Here is a 19917-nt window from a genome sequence, read left to right as displayed (position 1 = left end):
AGATTGGCAGTGCAGTCTCATGCTGCGGTAGCGTTATAGCTACAACTTGGGAGGTACGTGAAAATCCCTAATAAGGCACGCATTTTATCAATTAATTACAGTTTTCATAAAAAACTAAAGATAACTTTTTTCAAATTTTAGGGGTCTTTAACTTAAGAAAGCTAAGATACATTTTTGAGAAAATTTTACAGAACAAAGACTTGTAGTTTAGAGCTCTAGATAGATAGATACATTCCAGAAGTTGAGTCAGGAATTCAGTTACACTCTGTAACCCTGTAGGTTTTTAATAAAATTTAACCTGTAACACAATGTTATATTTATGTTCCAGTGGATGCAGCCTTGGACGATATCATGGTATTGTCAAGTACCCCTCGCTCCGATAAAGCACGTTCGGTTAAAAATAATATCAGCTCAAAAACAACGGGATTGTCCCTGACAGGAGAAGCTATGCACAGTACTTTCCAGGGCAGTAATCTTCAAAATGAAAGTTTGCCATCTAATAGTAGTATGGCTGCAGAATTTGAGAAAATATTAGATCTCTCCCAAGATGGTGTAGGGAAAAGAATTGGAAAAAAATCAAAATCTCAAGTACAAAATAAAGCACAAAATTTAAAAACTTCCACTGATATAAAGAAAAACAGTCAGATTAATCTGGCACCATTTTTGGAACAATATAACTATGTAAAGCGTATCCGAGGAGCTTATGACAGATGTTTAATGCTGATAAAAGATGGGGTAAAACTTATGGTAATATTGAGAGGACCACCAGGTTCAGGGAAGTCATATCTCGCTCAGAAGATTTTGACAGAGTCTGGTATTGATCCAGCTGTGCATAGAAGACATATCTTTAGTTCTGATAACTTTTTTGTCAGGAATAATGTGTATGTTTACGTACCCGATCACTTGAGTCAGGCTCACGTGTGGAATCAGCACAATGTAGTGGCTGCAATAAGGGAAGAGGTCAGTCCAATCATAATAGACAACACAAATACACAAGCATGGGAGATGCGAGTTTATGCAGAAGCAGCTGTTTCTGGAGGTTACGACATAGAGATTCTTGAACCTTCTACATGGTGGTTTGCCAAAGTTAATGAACTCGCTAAGAGAAACACACACGGAGTCCCAAAAGCAAAAATTAGGAGTATGATGGATCGATATGAAATGAATATAACTCCCCAATATTTATTGCAACAGTTTGAGTTAAGGTATTCTATATCTAATGCTCCCCCACAGCCCACTCGTAACACCAAATGGAAAGATAAGTTAAGTAGTCAGCGAAATAATAAGCCAAAGAAAAAAAAGGAATTTAGGCCACAAACTAATTCGGTTAATTTGAATGAAATGATGACATCTTCTTGGGAATCGTCTGGCATGATGAAAATGCAAAGTGGAAAATCTACTTTCTCGCTTCAAAATGAAAATGTTCAAAACATAACTTTCGGAGAAATTCCTGTGAATGAATTTCAAGTTCCAATTCAGACTGACTTACTAAAACCATTGAATGGAGAACTCAGGTGTGAAGAATACTCGTATTTTAATGGTGGAAATGGATCAAACACTTTACCAGAAAATTTAATCAGTTTTGAAGAGAACCTAAAGGACTATCAGACAGACTTATCATTAGAGAAAAACACAAATGTTATGAAACCAATTCCATTACCGTTTCATAAAACTTCTTCATTGGAACTAAATGTATCCCCAGAATTATCTTCTAAAATATATGCTACTGAAATACAAGAATCATCTTCTAGTATGAATAATAGAAGTTCTGCTAATTTGAACAATTTTGACTTCATGGCCGAGACTAACAAACTTTTGGCTGCTCTTGGTAAGTCAACAGTTTCAAACAAGAAAGAAAACATTTTAGCACTTGAGACAGATCTCAAAGGTTTATCATTATCGCATGTTCCTAAGTTACATGAAGAGGATAGCACTCCTGTAGATCATAAAATGGATAATTCAAAGAATGATCAGAATATGTCAGAATCAAATCATTCCTCCACTAGTACTTCATTATCAAGTGAAACATTTGAAGAAAAGATAACAGCTGCTAGGGAATTGGTAGATTCCATCATTGTGAAGGCTGTTGATGGCACTGAAGATAAGAAAAAACAGAAATCATGTGAAGCTGTCGAGATAGAAGTAGATTCCTGTAGTAAACAGGAATTTTTTGAGGATACTATCATAAGTGACAAAAGTATTTCAATTGAGAAAAATGTTACTTTCAATCCCTTATCCAACAGCCATGAAGATAGTGCTTTATTAGAATCAATTTCTGAAGAAGGAACAAAACCCGTTAGCTCTCAATATCAACTTAGTGACGTTGATATACAGGAAAGATTTACAGCACTTCTAAGTAATTTCAGAACTGATTCCACCCAAAATAATGAAGTAACGGATCGAGAAACGAAGTCATGTAACACACAATATCAACTTAAAGATGTTGATATACAGGACAGGTATACAACACTCGTTAACGATATTGGAGTAAATTTGGCACAAAAGAAGAATGAGAGAATTTCGGATAACAATTTAAATGCAAGTTCTCTCATAAAAAATGATCAAGATATGGAAAAAATGAGCCTACAAGACAAATTAGACCCGTTATCTTTTTCAAATCTGTCTGAAGACATCAAAGAAAAGTGGGTGACCTGTAAAACAGCTGAAATTTCAATTGCTCCTGAACAACTGTTATGTAACAGTCATGAACTTTTCCTCTTAGAAAAAAATACATGTGATTCAACTGGTACATCTTCAATAGATGTTCTACCCTGCAATGAATCGGACATAGATTCCCTAGGTAAAAGTAATGCAAATGTATTACTAGTGAAAGATGGTTCGAACATAGTGCAACCTCTTTGGGATAATTCTTTACCTGTACGTCTTGTTTGTGACTTAGATAATTTTGATACAGATCTACATAAGAACCAACATTCTAATTCTTTTAATGACTGGGAAAAAGAAAATTCTGCATGGGATCCTGAATGTAATAAAACCACCAACTCGGAAGTTCCGCATCCAAAGCCTGCCCGTAATCTTTCCAGACCTAGATGTCTCACAAGTACAGTACCAGCTCTGCAGCCTCTAAACAATGAATCAGTCTTTAGTTTGGAATCTTGGGATACTGTCTCTAATCCAAGTGAAAACTGGAATAACATAGAGAGCGTATTCAAAACCAGTGCACCCAGAAATGAAATGGCTATTCTTCCTCAACGGTCCAGAATGAATAACACGCAATCTGTGGATTCATCAACAAACACTAGTTACTTAGATGTAATGTGTGATGCAGAAGAAATTCCAAATGGGTTGAAGATTCTAAAATGTAATCCAAGAGATATAGTAACAGACAAATGTAATGAAGTCAAATCATTGGTTACAGAAACGCTATGTCTAGATAAAAGTACAATGACTCATGAAAATTCATCAGATAGTGTAAAAAGCTTTGATATAAACCAAATTGCAAGTTTAGTTCCAAATATACCAGAAAAATACATCCTTGATATGGTAGAGAAATGCCAAGGAGATATAGACTGGGCCGTAGATCTTCTTTTAGATTCTGAACACAGCTTCTATCCTTTTAGTGAAGAGGCTAAGAGCAGTTTGGTTCATAATGAGGAAAATGTTGTAACTAGAGAATCCCCAGCTATCCAAACTGAGATTTATAAATGTGTTCAAGGAAAATCAAGTCCAAAGCGTGAATGTAGATTTTCTAATACTCAAGAGCATGCCGAATTAAAGAGAACAATCGAGAATTCAGTTGTAATTGGGAAAGAACATTACTCAGACAAAATTTTGAAAGTGATTAAGAAAAAACATCCAGAATATGTGAGCTTGATAGAAAATGACAAAGCTAAACAAAAAAATATAGTTGAACCTGTGCAAAATAATGATTTATGTTTAAATCAGAAAGAAATGAATACTACCTCTGAAGATAATAATGATGATACAGAAAGCACTAGTAGTAGTTGCAGTAAGTCTAGTAGTGGCAGTGAAAATGAAGACAATACTGTTGAGCTTATTCTCAACGATGATCTCATTCTTCAACTACAGCAAAAGTTTGGAAACCCCAATTTGCCAGGAGTAATGAGTGAGTATATAAATGTATTTTTGTTGCTAAACATATTATTTATCTTATCACTGAAGGGTTTCATGTTTGAGAAATTAAAGTTGGGTTTTCGTCACTGTCATTTAAAAAATACCAATTGTGTCTAGCAATGCATATAGTCCACTTATTGTTCACAATGAAATAATTTACCTTATTAGTCTATTTCTCATATAATAATCGTTGTTACTAAGAAAATAAATAGTATGTTGATGATGCCGTCAGATGAATTTGGAACCTTAAACCAATAATTAATTTAGTATGTACTAGACTTTGTGTATAAGGTACTTAGTTATAAGGTATCCATGATGGCCAATTATTTCATAATAAGTATATCCATAAGGAACATATGAAAAATCTTAATAGTAATTTTGAATTGCCAGTCAATTTTAGTAAGTATGTATCCATAAAAAAACGTCTTTTAGTTTGGTTAGTTTTGAATTTTTGGTGGGCACTTGAAATCTATTTCCTTGGATTTAAGTGCAGTATATTAATAAAAACAGCTATTTGACGTATTAATAATTGCTTTGTTTCATAGTTGTATTCTAAATGTTAATTAATTCTTTTTATTTTTATTGCATTAAAAAGTTCTTAAGAAAAATGCTATTTTCAATCTATAATTGTTAACTAATTCCAAAAAAAGAGGAGGTTAACGTATTTATTTTGGAGGCTTGTTGAATATTTTCACATTTTTACCGTATTCCTAATTAATTAGAGTGTATTGTTTCACAGATTCGTCCCCAGTTGTGAAACTGCCTTTGTCTCTTGCTCGCCAACTGTATGGCTACGTCATGGATTCTATACAAACTGACATAGATGAACAACAAAATGATATTGAAAGGATAATTGCTCAAGGTTTGTACAGAATTTAAGATTTTACAGTCCTAAAAATTAACTTTATATAGCAGTTATTTTAATAGTTCATGTTGCTAAAGAGGAATTAAAGCTGGACCTATTCACGATTTACGATGGAATATTACATTTACGTCAATATTACAAAACTGTTCTACTAACATAATATTTCATGTCAACCTCTTTGTCCTGTTTTATTCTCATCTTATTTATTGTAATATAGCACAAGTAGTTGTCCTGCAACTAGTCATCACTATTCACACAGTTTTGGCATTTCCCACTAGTCTTCAGCACCACCTTTTGTTCCTCTGTAAACGCTTAGCCCCATCATTGTTTACTAATTCAGCTGTATTCTCACAATGCAAAAAAGAATCATGTTCAGCCATTGTGTCAATATTGTTTAGTTGTATTGAAGTGTCTTAGTGTGCAATGGATGTATCAAAGACTCAAATAAATGTTATTGGTACGTGTTTGTGATGTTGATAGACTCGGTAGAGTGATAATGATACTCACTAGACCTCGGCAATAGGGTATTTGTTGTGTTAAAAAAAATACAAGATTCTATTATTAGCCAATGGCCATTTGTTTAGATTTCAGTTATTTGTAAAATAAATACAATAACACAAGTTCTTTGTTTGAAGTTTGTTATTAACAATGAAGAATTGTGAAGGAAACAGGATTTTTCCGGATATTTGTCATTGTTCAGTAATACAGAAAATCAGTAACACAAGAACACCCAATTTTAACTTTATGCTTAGAATACCTATGCTGATCGGGTGAGAATAAGTGGATAGCACTATATGGCTAAATAAATTGTAAACAATCACAAAAATGGATATTTAAATGGAATATTATTTAACAACAATATACATTTATTGTTTTTACAGTTAGTCATAAAACAAGTTTAATTATATTATTAATATAATGTTTTAGGGAAAAAAGCTTTAAAATTTAAAAAAAATTAGTGTTGCTTTACTGAGTCTCATTACATAAACATTTCATAGAATTTTTCTTGGCAGTTTAGGTTTTATAATGTATTGTAGTAATAGTTTTACTTCACTGTACATCATCAATACTTCACTATTATCATTTTTATGAAGTGTTTACCAGTATTTATTAGGATTATCAAGGTTATCTTGGTTTTACAAGTGTCCCAAAATATCTAATCAACACGCGGAAAGGAACTCTATAGCTACCACTAATACATATAAAAAATTATGAAAGGTTTTATGCTATACTTTTTAGAGTAAAGTAATATATTATTTTTCTTACATATATAATAACTACATAGTAACAGTTTTAAAACTTTCTTTAAATAATTGATATACTGTAATAAATTCTATGGCACTTAACAAATTACAAGCTATTTTGCTGTCTTTTAGTGTTGTTGGTGCTGTCTCTTATTATCATAAGTAAGACTCATGAAATATGATACAGGTGCCCATCTTCTTTCATCTTCACCAACATATATTATTATAATTACAATATATATATATATATATATATATATATATATATATATATATATATATATATATATATATAAATTTCTGTTTTCAATTCAATCATAATGCTGTTGCCTCCACTGAGTGTGTAGAAGAAAACAAAGAATACCTTAGTTGGTTGCTATACCATGGGATTGTATTTTTTTTTTTCAATATTTGTTTCTGTTCATCGTCACTATAAGGACCATTTCTGCTAATAGATGAGGGGGTTGTAACACTTGGCTATGCCACTAAAGTAGTTGCCTCGTCAAGACTCAAACCCGAATCTTTTATGTGTCAGAATATATATATTTTTGTTTACACCTAAGTAAGCCAACCAGCTAACAATATCTTATTGTTGTAGATGAAGAAGTTGCTAAACTTCTGCAACACCAGGAGGAAAACTCACTAAGAATACCTCATTTACAAGAGATAATGGATATGGAAGTTGCTCTGGCAGTTCACAAAGCAGATCAGGTAAGTTAACACTATAAAACCAGAAATTGCTTTCCACAAAAGTGTATTATTATTATTACATTAATACCCAAGTATATTGTTATTTACATGTGTTATACATTAATGTGTGAAATTTAAATTACTGTTTTTAGTGTGCCAACACATAAATATAGATTAACATTTTTAAATTTATAATTAGAGTTGTAATTTAAAAATTGAATGAGTCAAAAACAATAGAAGTTCACAACAATGCTGCAATATTATTGTTTTGAACTTAAAAACCTTCAATAGGATATTCCCCAACAAACATTTATAACAAAAATTATGATAATTTTATCTGATGCAAACTTTTGAAATGATATACTTTTTCTGAAGGGTGTACTGAAGAAGACAGGAGAAAATAAGGTTAATGCAAATGTCATAGTATATACGTTAGCATTGAGAGTCATAATTTTTCGGCAGACTACGTGTAGCACGCATTATCTTCTTAGACATCTAAAAGTAGACTGCTTGGGTTAATTATTCTTTCTTATTGTGGTTACACACAAAAAATATTTTAAGGGAATAGCACCTTAAAAATTATAATATATCTAATTTTATGACTGACTTCTTGGCTACCAATTTTGATTTTATTACTTTTCAGGAGGAATGGAAAGAAAAAAGTCGTGATACCGTTGCAGCAAGATTGTCTAAAAATATTTTGTTGGAAAAATTTCCTCATGTGGACCCCAAAATGTTAACAGACTTGTTACACATTCACAACTTCTCGTTGCATGACACGTTAGCCTCTCTCCACCTGGCTTTGGGAGTGAAAGAGGGGACGAGGGAGTCAACTTCTCCCACCAGACTTGGCCAGACTCAGGTAAGAGCCAGATTAAGAAGAGAGTAAGAGAGTTTGACACAACTCCAAACACTGCTCTTCATATTAGAAGCATAGGATTGTAATTAAATTAAGTTAAAAATTTCACATACATAAAATAAAATAATAGGAATCAGAAAAAAAAATTCTAAATTAAAATATTTTGTAATTTAAACCAAATTATTAAAAGAAGAATCAACAATATTGTATTTAATTGTACTTAATTTTATATTTAATGAATCTTATAAAACATCACATACTAATAAGCAATATAAAATATAGAGTAGCAGTGCAAAAATATAGACAGACATCACAATTTTGCTTGTAGCAAAATTACTACTGGCAGTTAAATATAATCAGAATAATACTATACATTACTCCACCTGAACCAATACCCCCTTATCCTCCTGCTTTTTCCCTTAGGTTGCAAATGTAGAGCCACAGCCTGCCTTCCTTGTCCTTCTTTAAATCTGCACAGTTGATTCTTATTTGCCATTATATGCAAATTTATAATCTTTTATTTTTTCTATGGTGGCTTTGAAGGCTTATATGTTTTGTGTTTTTAGCAATCTTGTCTTCAGGTTTTTCACAAGCAACTTCTCTATCGTGCTGTTTGATGTTCGTTGTTGTTTTTCAAGATTTATTATCTTTTCTGCATTTTTAAAGATATCTGCACTGAAGAATAGAGTAGATTTCTTAAAGCACTGATTAAAAATTTTTTTATATCCAAAATATTGTAAAACTAGAAAGAAGTAATGAAGTTGGCCACTTAAGCCACAAATGAACTAAATCAAATACAAGTTTTTATTTTCCTAGTGATATTTGCTCTCTCATCCTTCATGAGAACTTTCACTTTTATTCACCACTATTACAAAATAGTTGAACATTATGATTTGTTCAAAGTTTTCTGTACAATAAAGATAATCTACACCCCAAAAGCATTATTTTGCCCAATTTTGTTCTTTTTAATTGATTTGTAAATTCATGTGACAAAATCAATGTTAAGAAATGTGTGCTTGGTTTTAATTGACTATATAGAATCATTATTTTCTAGGAGGTAAGAACCACTTCTGTACTGGTGTCTGGAGAGGGAAAGGACGACGCTGATACGGAGGATGTGCTCTCAGAGGCTCAGACTCACAGGGACAAGGCTGCCTGCTACTACTCATTGCGTATGGAGTGCCTCAACAAAGCACATGAAGCCTTTCGCTCTGGCAACAAACCCGTTGCTTCCTACTACTCACAACTGGTTAGTAGTGACATTCATCTATTTTACTGTTTACAACTCATTAGCTTGAAATAGATTGATTTTTGTCTTTGAGTAAAATACACAAAGTATTTTCTTATAATTCGTTACTGCAATAGTAATTCACGCTAACAGTAGAATATTAGCCGTCTTTCGTTCATTCGTATACACTAAGTTTATAAAGTAAGAAAATCATTCACAGTTTAAATAATTTTATTTCAAAATTTTACAAATTATGCCAACAAAAATAACAAATTCTATGTTTATTACAAATCATGTGCCACATGAATAACCATATTTTTAACTTCTTTTACAACAATAGGCAACTTGCTTATAGCGTATTCATTTATTTTTTATTGCAGTATTATTTAGTTATTATAGAGGTTCAAGCCACTTATTAACATTTTATGGTTCCATCAAAAGGACTCGCAAAGAAAAGCGGAAAAGGCCCTTGAGGTTTAAGTGCATGGCAGTAGGCCGCCCCATAGAAGAAGAAGAAAGTCTAAATTTACTATTGGTGCAGTTATTATATAATTTATCAGTAGTAATTTATTTACCGCCTTTTATAATTCCTACTTCTAAAAAATAGTATTGTCTGCAGGCAGAGGTGCACAAGAACAAGGTGGAGCAGTGTAACTTGCGTGCAGCGGCATGTCTGCTGGCCAACCACAAGAGTGGGACCGACACGCTGGATCTGCACTTCCTACACGTTACAGAGGCAGAGGTCGTGCTAGACATGTTTCTGGATGAGGCCATCTCGCGGCTGGGTGAGCAAGGTCGGACCCACCAGCGTTTGTTCCTCATCACGGGCAGGGGTCTCCGCAGCCAAGGTGGCATCTCTCGCATCAAGCCCATGGTACAGCGCAAATTGGGAGCCAGGAGCATTGTGTAAGTGTTAGAAGTCAATCATTGAGAGCTTACTGCGTGAGAAGCTGTGTGTTCAAGGACTGAGGGCATGGACAGATGACGCTCATTATTCAGTACATGTAGATAAATATCAAAGTACTTCAAAATCCAGGTTAAGCAATGAACAACAATTATTGCCAGCATATTGGACAGTTTTTTATAACAAAACTGTAATGTGTCTCATTGTTTAATTGAATTTTTATGCATAATTATGTTAATTAAATATAGAATATTAATTTATTTTCCATATTACTTGTTCTATCTTAAATATTATTAAAATATAAAATGTAAATTTAATTTAGAAAATATGCCTACAATAACACACGGCGAATAGTTGTACAATTCTATACACACACATAGTACTGGATTACAGTTAATTTTTGTAATCATCTTAAAATTTCCTTTAAAACTTTATGTTACTTTACATTTTCTGAACAAATTCGTCATTTTAAGTAGATCCAGTACCTGCATAATTTTTATTTTTAAAATGTACTATTACAAAATTATAAAGTCTAAGCAGAATTTTATTAATGATATAAAATTTAACAAAAGAAAATTATTTTCCTTTTTTAATGTTACATGGAGATTGGAGGATGTTGGTTTGAAAATAATAATATGACATACTCTTCAATCCAGTTAATTTGTAGAGGTTTTCCATCCAAAATGTGTACTATTCTCCCACACTTCTAAATTATACAGGTTAAATAACAATAGTGAATACTTTAAGTTTTTTCAGAAATTGAATAAATTAGGTTTTAGTTATTGAGGTGCAGCAGTGTCTCCTTTGCATTTAATAATGCTGTATGTGTATAATTGTTTAATATATATAAGTGATAACTTTAAGACAGATAGATAAAACAATGCAATAAATAATGCTGTACATTTTAGAGTTGCCGTGATTTATTATATGTTTTACTAATTATTGCTTGTTATTTTTAGTTTCAGTGAAATCAATCCGGGGATGTTGAGTGCTTTAGTCCGGACATCCACCCCTCTCAGTCACTCCTCATAGTCACTACGTGTAAGCATGGATTCTTGATTTATCTAGTTGGTAATTTGGGATTGCAAGTTAAATTGGCAATCCCATAAAAAAAAAACTGTCTTCAATAATATTTTCTCTGAGAGTGTTCAGTCAACCACAATAAACACACAGCTCACTGTTTATCGTACTTATTTTGCTTTTACCTTAAACTGTGGAATCCTTGCATGGGAAACTCAAGTCACTCTAAAACAATTTTTGAACTAAAAATGTCGTAGATCAGATTTATGTAATTTAGAATGGATGTGTATATAGCCTAGGCCCACATTGGCCGTGTAAAATGTAGAAAGAAAATATTTGAATAATATGGAGCCACTTGTAGTTGGGCGCCAAATGTTGAAGTTCAATCATTAATCTACTTGAATATGCCTCACATTGACTCAGGCATTTATCATGGTTCAAGTTAAAAATGTTTAAGTATGATGATTAAATGTCCTACTTTGATGTAATAATCTTTTGTAAATCAATGTAAATGGATGAAAATGTAATTGTAGAATTTGATAGCACTACATGTTGTAAGTTAAGTTAAAATCAATTATGTCTAATATTGGCAGTGTTACTTGTAGAATGGCTGTTTATTTTAAATAATTCGCTTCAGGTTGGTCCTAAATTTTGAAAGTCAAATAAATATTTATTAGGTAACTTGTTCAAAGATGTATGTTATGTTCAAATAGCCCTTAAGTAGATTTCACTATTCATGTAGATATAACTATCACTCACCTCTTCAATGCTTTGTAGAATTTGTATTAGTAAGGATAGTAAAAATATAGATTCTGTTTACATACTGATTTTACATTAAAATTTTATTTATAAAACACCATTTATTAATTCAGTAGCACGTGTTCAGCAATTAAAGTTCTATCTGTAATTACACATTAAATGAAAACTCCTTCTGTATATTAATCAATATATTCATAAAATTAGCAGCAAATAAACATGATAAGTCATTATAACTTCAATGATTCACTAGTAATTTCAAAAACATGTTGTATTGCGAGTGTTGCTTGTTCAGTGTCTAAAAACAAAGAGAGCTTTTATAGCAGTTTTACCGCTCCATACCAAAACGCTTTTTTGCATGTATAATAGGAATCAAATATACGTTATTTTAGAATACAAATTTCTGTTACAATGGTTTTAATTTAATATTTTCATCCCATTTAAATTAATTGTTGTTTGTTATTATTAGTTTAAATTTATTTACATACATTCACGAGGTTGTTATTTCAGCCTTTGGGGATGAAATTAGGTCACGTGGCACGCTCTGGATCCACCTAGACGATTTGCCACGAATATCCTTCAATCCAAATATTGTCATCCAATATTACTGATCCGATTAAAAAAAAATATGACTAAGAATTATTGAGAAGGTTCCACTACGCACTCCATGCAAGGAAATATTTATTGATTTTAAAATTCCCACATTTTATGGTATCTATTTATTGGAATTACTCTGCATGGTCAGATCCAAAATTTAATTTTTTTTTTATGTTTTATTCAATACACCATAACATAAGAAACACAAACATAATTAAACCTATACAACATCAGTTCCAAATTTTTAAATCTTCTCCACAATATATTGGTCCAAAAATGTATACAGCATTTTCTGCAGTAATAAAAATAATAAGTCTTACGAAATTTAGAATAAAATTTTGAAATGTCTTAACCCATTGGCCTACTAGTATTTCCAGCCTCTCAACTCCACAGTAAATCCAATTAATTTGGCCCAAAATGGAGAATTTTACTTAAAATTCCATTACTCTAGTTGTACTGTTTAGATTTTAATAAAACTTGGGATATTTAATAAAAGCATCCTAAACTATATTTTTCACAAAAAAAAAATTAAAAAGTTAATGTTCATTTTGTTAATTTGTGTTAATTTTATGTTAATTACAAAATAAACACTTTTTATTTTTTACTGACAATTATTTATTATTACAATGTTTTTAAGTATACAAATACTATCGACTTAAAAATAGTAAGTTAATGTTAATTTTGGTTCATTTTAAGTTAATTTAAAAATAAAATTTTTTTGGAAATTTCGTAGACAAATTTATTTTGTTTTATTGTTTTAAATATTTTATAGCTGATTCCAAGAAAATATCATATAATTTTTAATTTCAGTATTTGTAAATTTTTAATTTTGGGTTAATTTTGTGTTAATTTCTACATAAATTGTTTAGGCCTACGTCCATCTCTTCAAAATCAATATCTGAGAGGGCATTGTCAGACTCACCGTCGCTGAATTCTTCATCACCATCAATCCTCCACTCTTCTTCCACATGATTAGAACCGATTTCACCATCAGATTCACTTAAAATAAATCCGTCATTGTCAGTATAACGATCAATTTCACTACTACGTAAAGCTCCATGTCGCGCCATTGTACACACGCTTAGTTTGTTTACTCGAGTCAGCTGTTTACTTGTTCCGATCGTCTGTTTATGTTCCCCTTCCCCAACTGCAGTGTTGCCAAGCTGTAAAGTTAAATTATTCAATTCCCATTATTGCATAGAACACAGAAACGAAGTTAGGACTGAATGGTGCTGACATCTTGTGAGAAATAGGCGAACTACTTGGTGGCGAGATGGTTTCGTCAAAGTATTTTACCGTGCATAGCGCTAGCGGCGAGATGGTCTCGTCGAAGTAGGCTAATGGGTTAAGAGGAAAGCATTTTTTCTATTGAAGAATACTTTAGTGTGTAAATAACTACAAATTTTCTGTTTTGGTAATTTTTTTGATAAAATAATTTAGATTTAGATTTTATATTGGACACATCTCTGCAAATGTTATTACAAGACCTTAATTAACAAGACACCAGTCATGTACGTGACATACAGGGTTTGTCCGGAAAGTAATAAGACTGATTTTCTTTTGCCGAGATTGTACTTTTGCGCACCGACTGGATTCGGTAGAGGGCGTTCCTAGCTAAAGAAAAAGCGGCTGGTCAGTTGTCTCCGAGCACCTGAACAGTCAGGGCAGGCATTTTCGCGTGACGTGTTTGTGTGAGTGGTGCAAGCCGAAAATGCAGCGTTCGTTAGAGCAGAGGTACGCGTTTACATCCAGTGTGAAACTCGGTAAATCTGCGACAAAGACATTTGATATAATCAAGCAGGCTTACCCAGATGTTGCTTTAGCAAGAAGTGGTGTGTTTCGGTGGCACCAGGCCTTTTTGGAGGGCCGGGAAGAGGTCGCTGATGAAGACCGTGCTGGAAGACCTTTGACTTCGACAAACACCAACAATGTGACTCGTGTGCGCAAAGTTTTGAACTCAGACTGTCGACTAAGTATTCGTTTAATTGCCCAGATGTTAAATTGACCGAAATCTGTGGATCATGACATTGTGACGGAGCATTTGAACATGCGCAAGGTGTGCGTGAAGATGGTCCCAAAAGTGGTCACTGACGACCAGAAATTGCGGCTCACACCGCCTTTCTTGTGAACAGCTACCTGACCAAGGCTGGCATCCCAACTCTTCCACAGCCTCCCTACAGCCCAGATGTGGCCCCCCCGGACTTTTTTTTGTTTCCTCGCCTGAAAAGGCCAATGAAAGGCAAGCATTTTGAGACGACAGAGGGGATCCAAGCAGCATGCACCGTGGCTCTCAAGGCTATTCCGGAGAATGCCTTCTGTGACGCCTTCAATTCTTGGAAATCGCGCTGGCAGCGCTGCATCGACGCAGAAGGAGCCTATTTTGAAAGTTTTCAAAGAATTGTAACGATTTGCTCAATACATTTTTTTAAATCGACTCAGTCCTATTACTTTCCGGACAAACCATGTATGTTTTAAAATAAAAAAAAGTAAAATATAGGGCATAATATCCTAGTTATGTACAAAGTAGTTACTCTTTTATACACAAATATAATACAACACAAATAAGGGGCAAAGCTCAATGTGAAATGTTTACACCATACCGAAAATATATTTGTACCAAGAAGACAATAATATTGTAATATCAGCGTCAGATATTACCAAATTTTTTTTGCTTTTCATAAAACCTTTAAGCCATATAAACCAACCAATTCTACTGACTGGCCTACTAACCAAACTGAAAAAGTAAGGTTAATTATAAGACAGGGCCTTATGGTCCTAAATGTTCCTTTCTTATCTTATGACTATGATACAAATAAAGCCATTTGAATTGATTAGAAAACATAATGAGATCTATGAAAGGACATTAATTGATTAATGTCAATTTCGTGTAAAACATTTGGTTTACCAAATATAAATTGCATATTAAAAAGGTAAAGGCAATAAATTAATTACTCCTAACACAATAAAGTAAACAAACCGCTGCTAACGCTTTTAAGTGCCAAAAAAAATATCAGTTGTTAATTGTCAACTCAACCAGAAGCACACCATCTAGTGAGAAAAGTATGAATAGACAGTGCTTGATTTGAGTCTAGGCAAAATGGAAGCCGGTACCTCTATTTAATAAATTAATATAAACATTAAGGATTTGCATGAGAAATTTTCTCTGCACCTTAGCAGTTCTTAAAAACATTGTTTTGACCTCATATTTCCAACATTTTTGGGGGGAAGGACTCCCTCCTTCTCTTTTCTGCGTGGTATTCCATATCCTCCAGGCCTGAGAGTTAATTTGACCACTCTCTTGGTCTAATTGAACACTGGATATATAGATATTTTCATCCACACTCTTTCACAATTTAAACCAGCACGTCTTATTAAAAAGAACATAATAAGAAAGTGTCACAAGTTCGAGAGTAAAAACTTATAGTACAAATATCAATGATAAATTCATTTGACATAAGATTTTAACGAGTTAAAACCTAATAGGCTACCAAGTCTAATAATTTTATAATTGACATGTATTTGTATACTCAGGAGCTTTATAAACTGTAACTGAAAATATTCTGAAAACTAAGGTTTGTTACAGATGACTCACTACTTCTTATCCAGAAATATCTCTGGAGTTATCAATCTGACCACACAGTACAGATGCAGGTCTGTCATAGTACCTTACGCCACAACATTTCTTCTCCCAAGAGATCAACTTCAACTACAGCATACTGGGAGACATGAACATCTCTGAAACGCCAAGATGTATGTAGCTGCTCGAATGAAAAATGAAAATCAGCCATGAGTTATCTATCATAGGCCTTCAATAACAGAAGCTTACCAATAAATTAATGGAAGCTGTAATCAACGTTATATATTTTATCTTATTATTTAGTGATCTAACAGCATATAATAACTGTTTATTTCTATTCTATTTAGTTTTTAAAAGAAAGTTATTTAATAATATTTTTGCTTATCAATGTTTTATAAAAATCTGATTTTATACTAATAACCAGGTAATGAAAAGAGCAGTAAAGTTCTCTCCTCTCCCATAATTTAATTTAGTAACTATTTTAAAATATTTATTTTAGCACATAAATCTTTCATAATAAAAAGTGATATACAGTTTTTATACGTGTTACTTTCACTGCCGTTCACACTGCTTGTAATTCATTTGTAAAATTTTTTTCTATTTGTTTTGTTTTGAAACCTTTTTTGCATTGCCCTTTTACAATTTTTTGCTAAGGTTATTTTTTAGTATGCCTAACAATTATTATAGTCTAGGTTTTACTACACTTAATGATTATATAAACAACAATCCGATGACATATTTTGCTGTCCCTGATTTCCAATTCTGCAATAAAACAGATCAGATAGATATTTTAACAGATAGCGAAAAAATCTAATGTGTCAAGGCAAACTCTACTATAGCGTTTGAAATATAATTGATCTGAACCGGTAATGCTTTTTCACGTGCTATACCTGAAAAAGGGGGCAGTAGCAATTTCATTTAACTTTAGACCCTCTTAACCATGAACACTATAATAATAATACACTTTTTTACATTAATCGTGTCTACCTACTTGTTTATATTATGAAAGCAATAACATGTGAAGTAGGCTTTCTTGGGCAATTATCTACTGCACATCATCGAGGCTAGATACTTTGTTATCTAGCACTCAGAGGATTAGCATCGTCTATTGTAGGTATTCAGATATGGTTGCATAACCTTGGAATATCAGGTGTGAATCATACAGATCTTGAAGATGTATCTATAGACTCCACACTTTGTCACCTAGCGCTCAAAGGGTTAGCATTGTGTACTGGAGGTATTCAGGATATTGTTACTTAACTCTTGGAGTACCAGGTGGCAATCATACAGGTCTTGAAGATGTATCTATAGACTCCACACTTTGTCACCTAGCGCTCAAAGGGTTAGCATTGTGTACTGGAAGTATTCAAGATATTGTTACTTAACCCTTGGAGTACCAGGTGGCAATCATACAGGTCTTGAAGATGTATCTATAGACTCTACACTTTGTCACCTAGCACTCAAAGGGTTAGCATTGTGTACTGTAGGTATTTAGGATATTGTTACTTAACCCTTGGAGTACCAGGTGGCAATCATAAAGTGATTTACATTACATTAATAATCTTGTTTGTAAAGGACAGAATATAGTGCCCATTCCCAAAGTTATTACATAGCCTAGCTGTATCACAAAACAATATATTTTATTCGTGGTGTTTGTCTGGGACAAATTATAGTGTGCTCATTCTCAGAGTGATTTACATTGCCTAGTTGTATAAAAAAATATACAGTGAACCATGCTGTTAATCAGAGATTATTTAGTGTGTTGTTACTGTGTTATCGATCAATTAAAAATAATTACTTGTTTTATGAACTAAAAGAATAATAATATTATTTTGATGACTATGATCAGTTGGTTGAATGTTGATCATTTACATTTGCTTGTTAATTTTGTTCATATCATGATGTATATTAATTATAAAAAAATGTGTTTATTTTGCATATTTATCCCCCAGTTGGTAATAAGTGCAGTAGGAAAGTGGCATTTCAAATTTATTTTCTTTACAAACTTCAACTTCAGTTAGTTGGAAGTTAATTCATTTATTGTAAACTGCACTAAAAGGGTGATTTTTTTTACTAGATTTACATGTTGCTAAAATGTTAATATTTACCTGTTGCGAAAATGTTAATATTTACCTGTTGCAAAATGTTAATATTACCTGTTTTTATAAAGTGCTTAAAAGAAGAATTGTTATTATATATTTTATTGACAATAGATCATTGTTATTTAGATAAACAAGTCTAAAATTAGATTAATTTTTTAATAAATAATAATGTTATGTAATTATATTATTGTTGCACATCATATACCCATCATTGTTGACCAAAGTGTAACAATTATTCTTTGTAACTGAATTTTATGATTGTGAAAGAATTATAAGTTGATCTAAAGTAGAGTTACAAAATTTTGTTTCCGGAAAAATAAATACTTTTGAGCTAGATAATTTTTGTTGTAAAATTTTTATTTATAGATGACCTGTAAAAATCATAAATAAAGAAAATATGAAATTAAACAAATATTGTTTGATAATTGAAACAAAACTACCAGAATTACCAAATTATAAGAGGTGTCCAAAAATGCATTTTCTTGTAATTCACAAATATAATGAACAATAATACAAGGTTTATAAATCTAAAAGCAAGTTTTATAAATCTTATGACTTATTTTTTTCACAATTTCAATTTGAACCAACTTGACGTTACATTTTCAGTATCACCAAACATTTTCAGTATCTTGGTATCAACTTTTTATTCCAAATTCCAAAAGTTTCTGCCTATAGTAGTTCATTGTCTTCCATAAAACATTGAATACCAAGGTGACACTTGAGTAAGCTATTTGTGGACAGATCAGACAGAAAAGGCAAATGATGAAAAATGTCCAATCTGAATTTACCCAGAAACTCAACTTGAGAAGCATGAGGGTGAGCATTGCCATGGATTAAAAAAAGATTTCTTGATAAAAGTTCCAGTCATGTGTTCTGTGCAATCCAAAGAAGTTTGCTTCAAAGTGATACTCTGTGTGTATTATTGTTGTAAGTAGTCTAACTAACAACACAAATCCCAAAATAATTAGACCTCAGTTATCCTGTAAATTACATAATGTTTTCCTTTTGGAGTGCTCCAACTCTGTTTTTGCATACCTTACTTGACATCTTAACTCATAAGTTGAATGATGACCACTTATTGCGATGCAATCTATTTAACAACGCTTAAAATAAAGATTCCTCTTCATTTCCAAAAACTCACAAGAATAATTGCAGACTGCCTGCTTTGTTTGTTGTTTATCAGAGAAAAGCCACAACACCTGCTTTGCACAAATCAACATCCTCAACCTTTGTTGTGAAAGATAAACATCTAATTTTAATGTTTAGTGGTAGGATGCCATCCAGTATCAGCCATTGATTGTCACTACTCAGCATCATATATTTTACCTCTTTCCTCAATAGACATTGCTCGCTAATGATGAACCATTTGAATATAGACATTACTTCCTATATTCCATTATAGTTTTAATATAATCACATATTCCACAACAAAGTTTTGCTGTAATTTCATTTTCTGCAGTCAAAACAATAACTGGAAACCAATAACAGTCAGAATCTTACAGTTTGCTCCAAACACAAAGTGGAATCTCCACTGAAATTGGTTTGCACAGAATGAGTGGGCTGATTCATCACCATGGATCCATTACTTTTGCTAAAATAAATGTTTAATACAATTGTTATAAGAAAATACTTGCCCTATTGTAAATAGATAAGAACAATTAGGGATGTTTATTTTTTTGCACACCTCTTGTATATTCTTTTATGTACATAATTAATTGAAATTAATTAATTCCTTTAGTTTGTAAAGATATAATAATTTACTTGATTGTGAACTATGTAGAACTTTGTTCAATCAGAAGTTTTATTGTATATTGCTATACATTTATGAACACACTTCTTAAATATTTTCCTAAAACTAAATTTATTTGTTTTATTTGTGTTTATTACATTGCTTGATTCACCTTAATAACTAAAAGGATCTATTTATCAGTTTTGATCAATTATGGTTAGCTCACACAAAACTCTCAGTTAGTTTTTATT

The 19917-nt window shown here is 32.2% G+C and overlaps 2 protein-coding genes across 2 annotated transcripts in view; both read left to right on the top strand.

Annotated features, from left to right (window-relative positions):
* Positions 1-18276, top strand: part of LOC124360132 — a 54610-nt gene extending 36334 nt beyond the window's left edge. Inside the window, exons 3-10 of the mRNA XM_046813480.1 lie at positions 329-4087; positions 4835-4957; positions 6803-6915; positions 7538-7756; positions 8808-9002; positions 9601-9887; positions 10845-10926; positions 15842-18276. Coding sequence (XP_046669436.1) covers positions 329-4087; positions 4835-4957; positions 6803-6915; positions 7538-7756; positions 8808-9002; positions 9601-9887; positions 10845-10917 — 4769 coding nt within the window. The 3' untranslated portion in view covers positions 10918-10926; positions 15842-18276. The remainder of the gene's footprint in view (positions 1-328; positions 4088-4834; positions 4958-6802; positions 6916-7537; positions 7757-8807; positions 9003-9600; positions 9888-10844; positions 10927-15841) is intronic.
* Positions 15860-19917, top strand: part of LOC124360133 (triokinase/FMN cyclase-like) — a 38626-nt gene continuing 34568 nt past the window's right edge. The window contains exon 1 of the mRNA XM_046813484.1: positions 15860-16008. The gene's annotated coding sequence lies outside the window, so the exon portion shown is untranslated. The remainder of the gene's footprint in view (positions 16009-19917) is intronic.

Source organism: Homalodisca vitripennis, chromosome 4 (assembly GCF_021130785.1).
Source record: "Homalodisca vitripennis isolate AUS2020 chromosome 4, UT_GWSS_2.1, whole genome shotgun sequence".
NCBI lineage: Eukaryota > Metazoa > Arthropoda > Insecta > Hemiptera > Cicadellidae > Homalodisca > Homalodisca vitripennis.
This window is presented reverse-complemented; position numbering and strand designations above follow the sequence as displayed.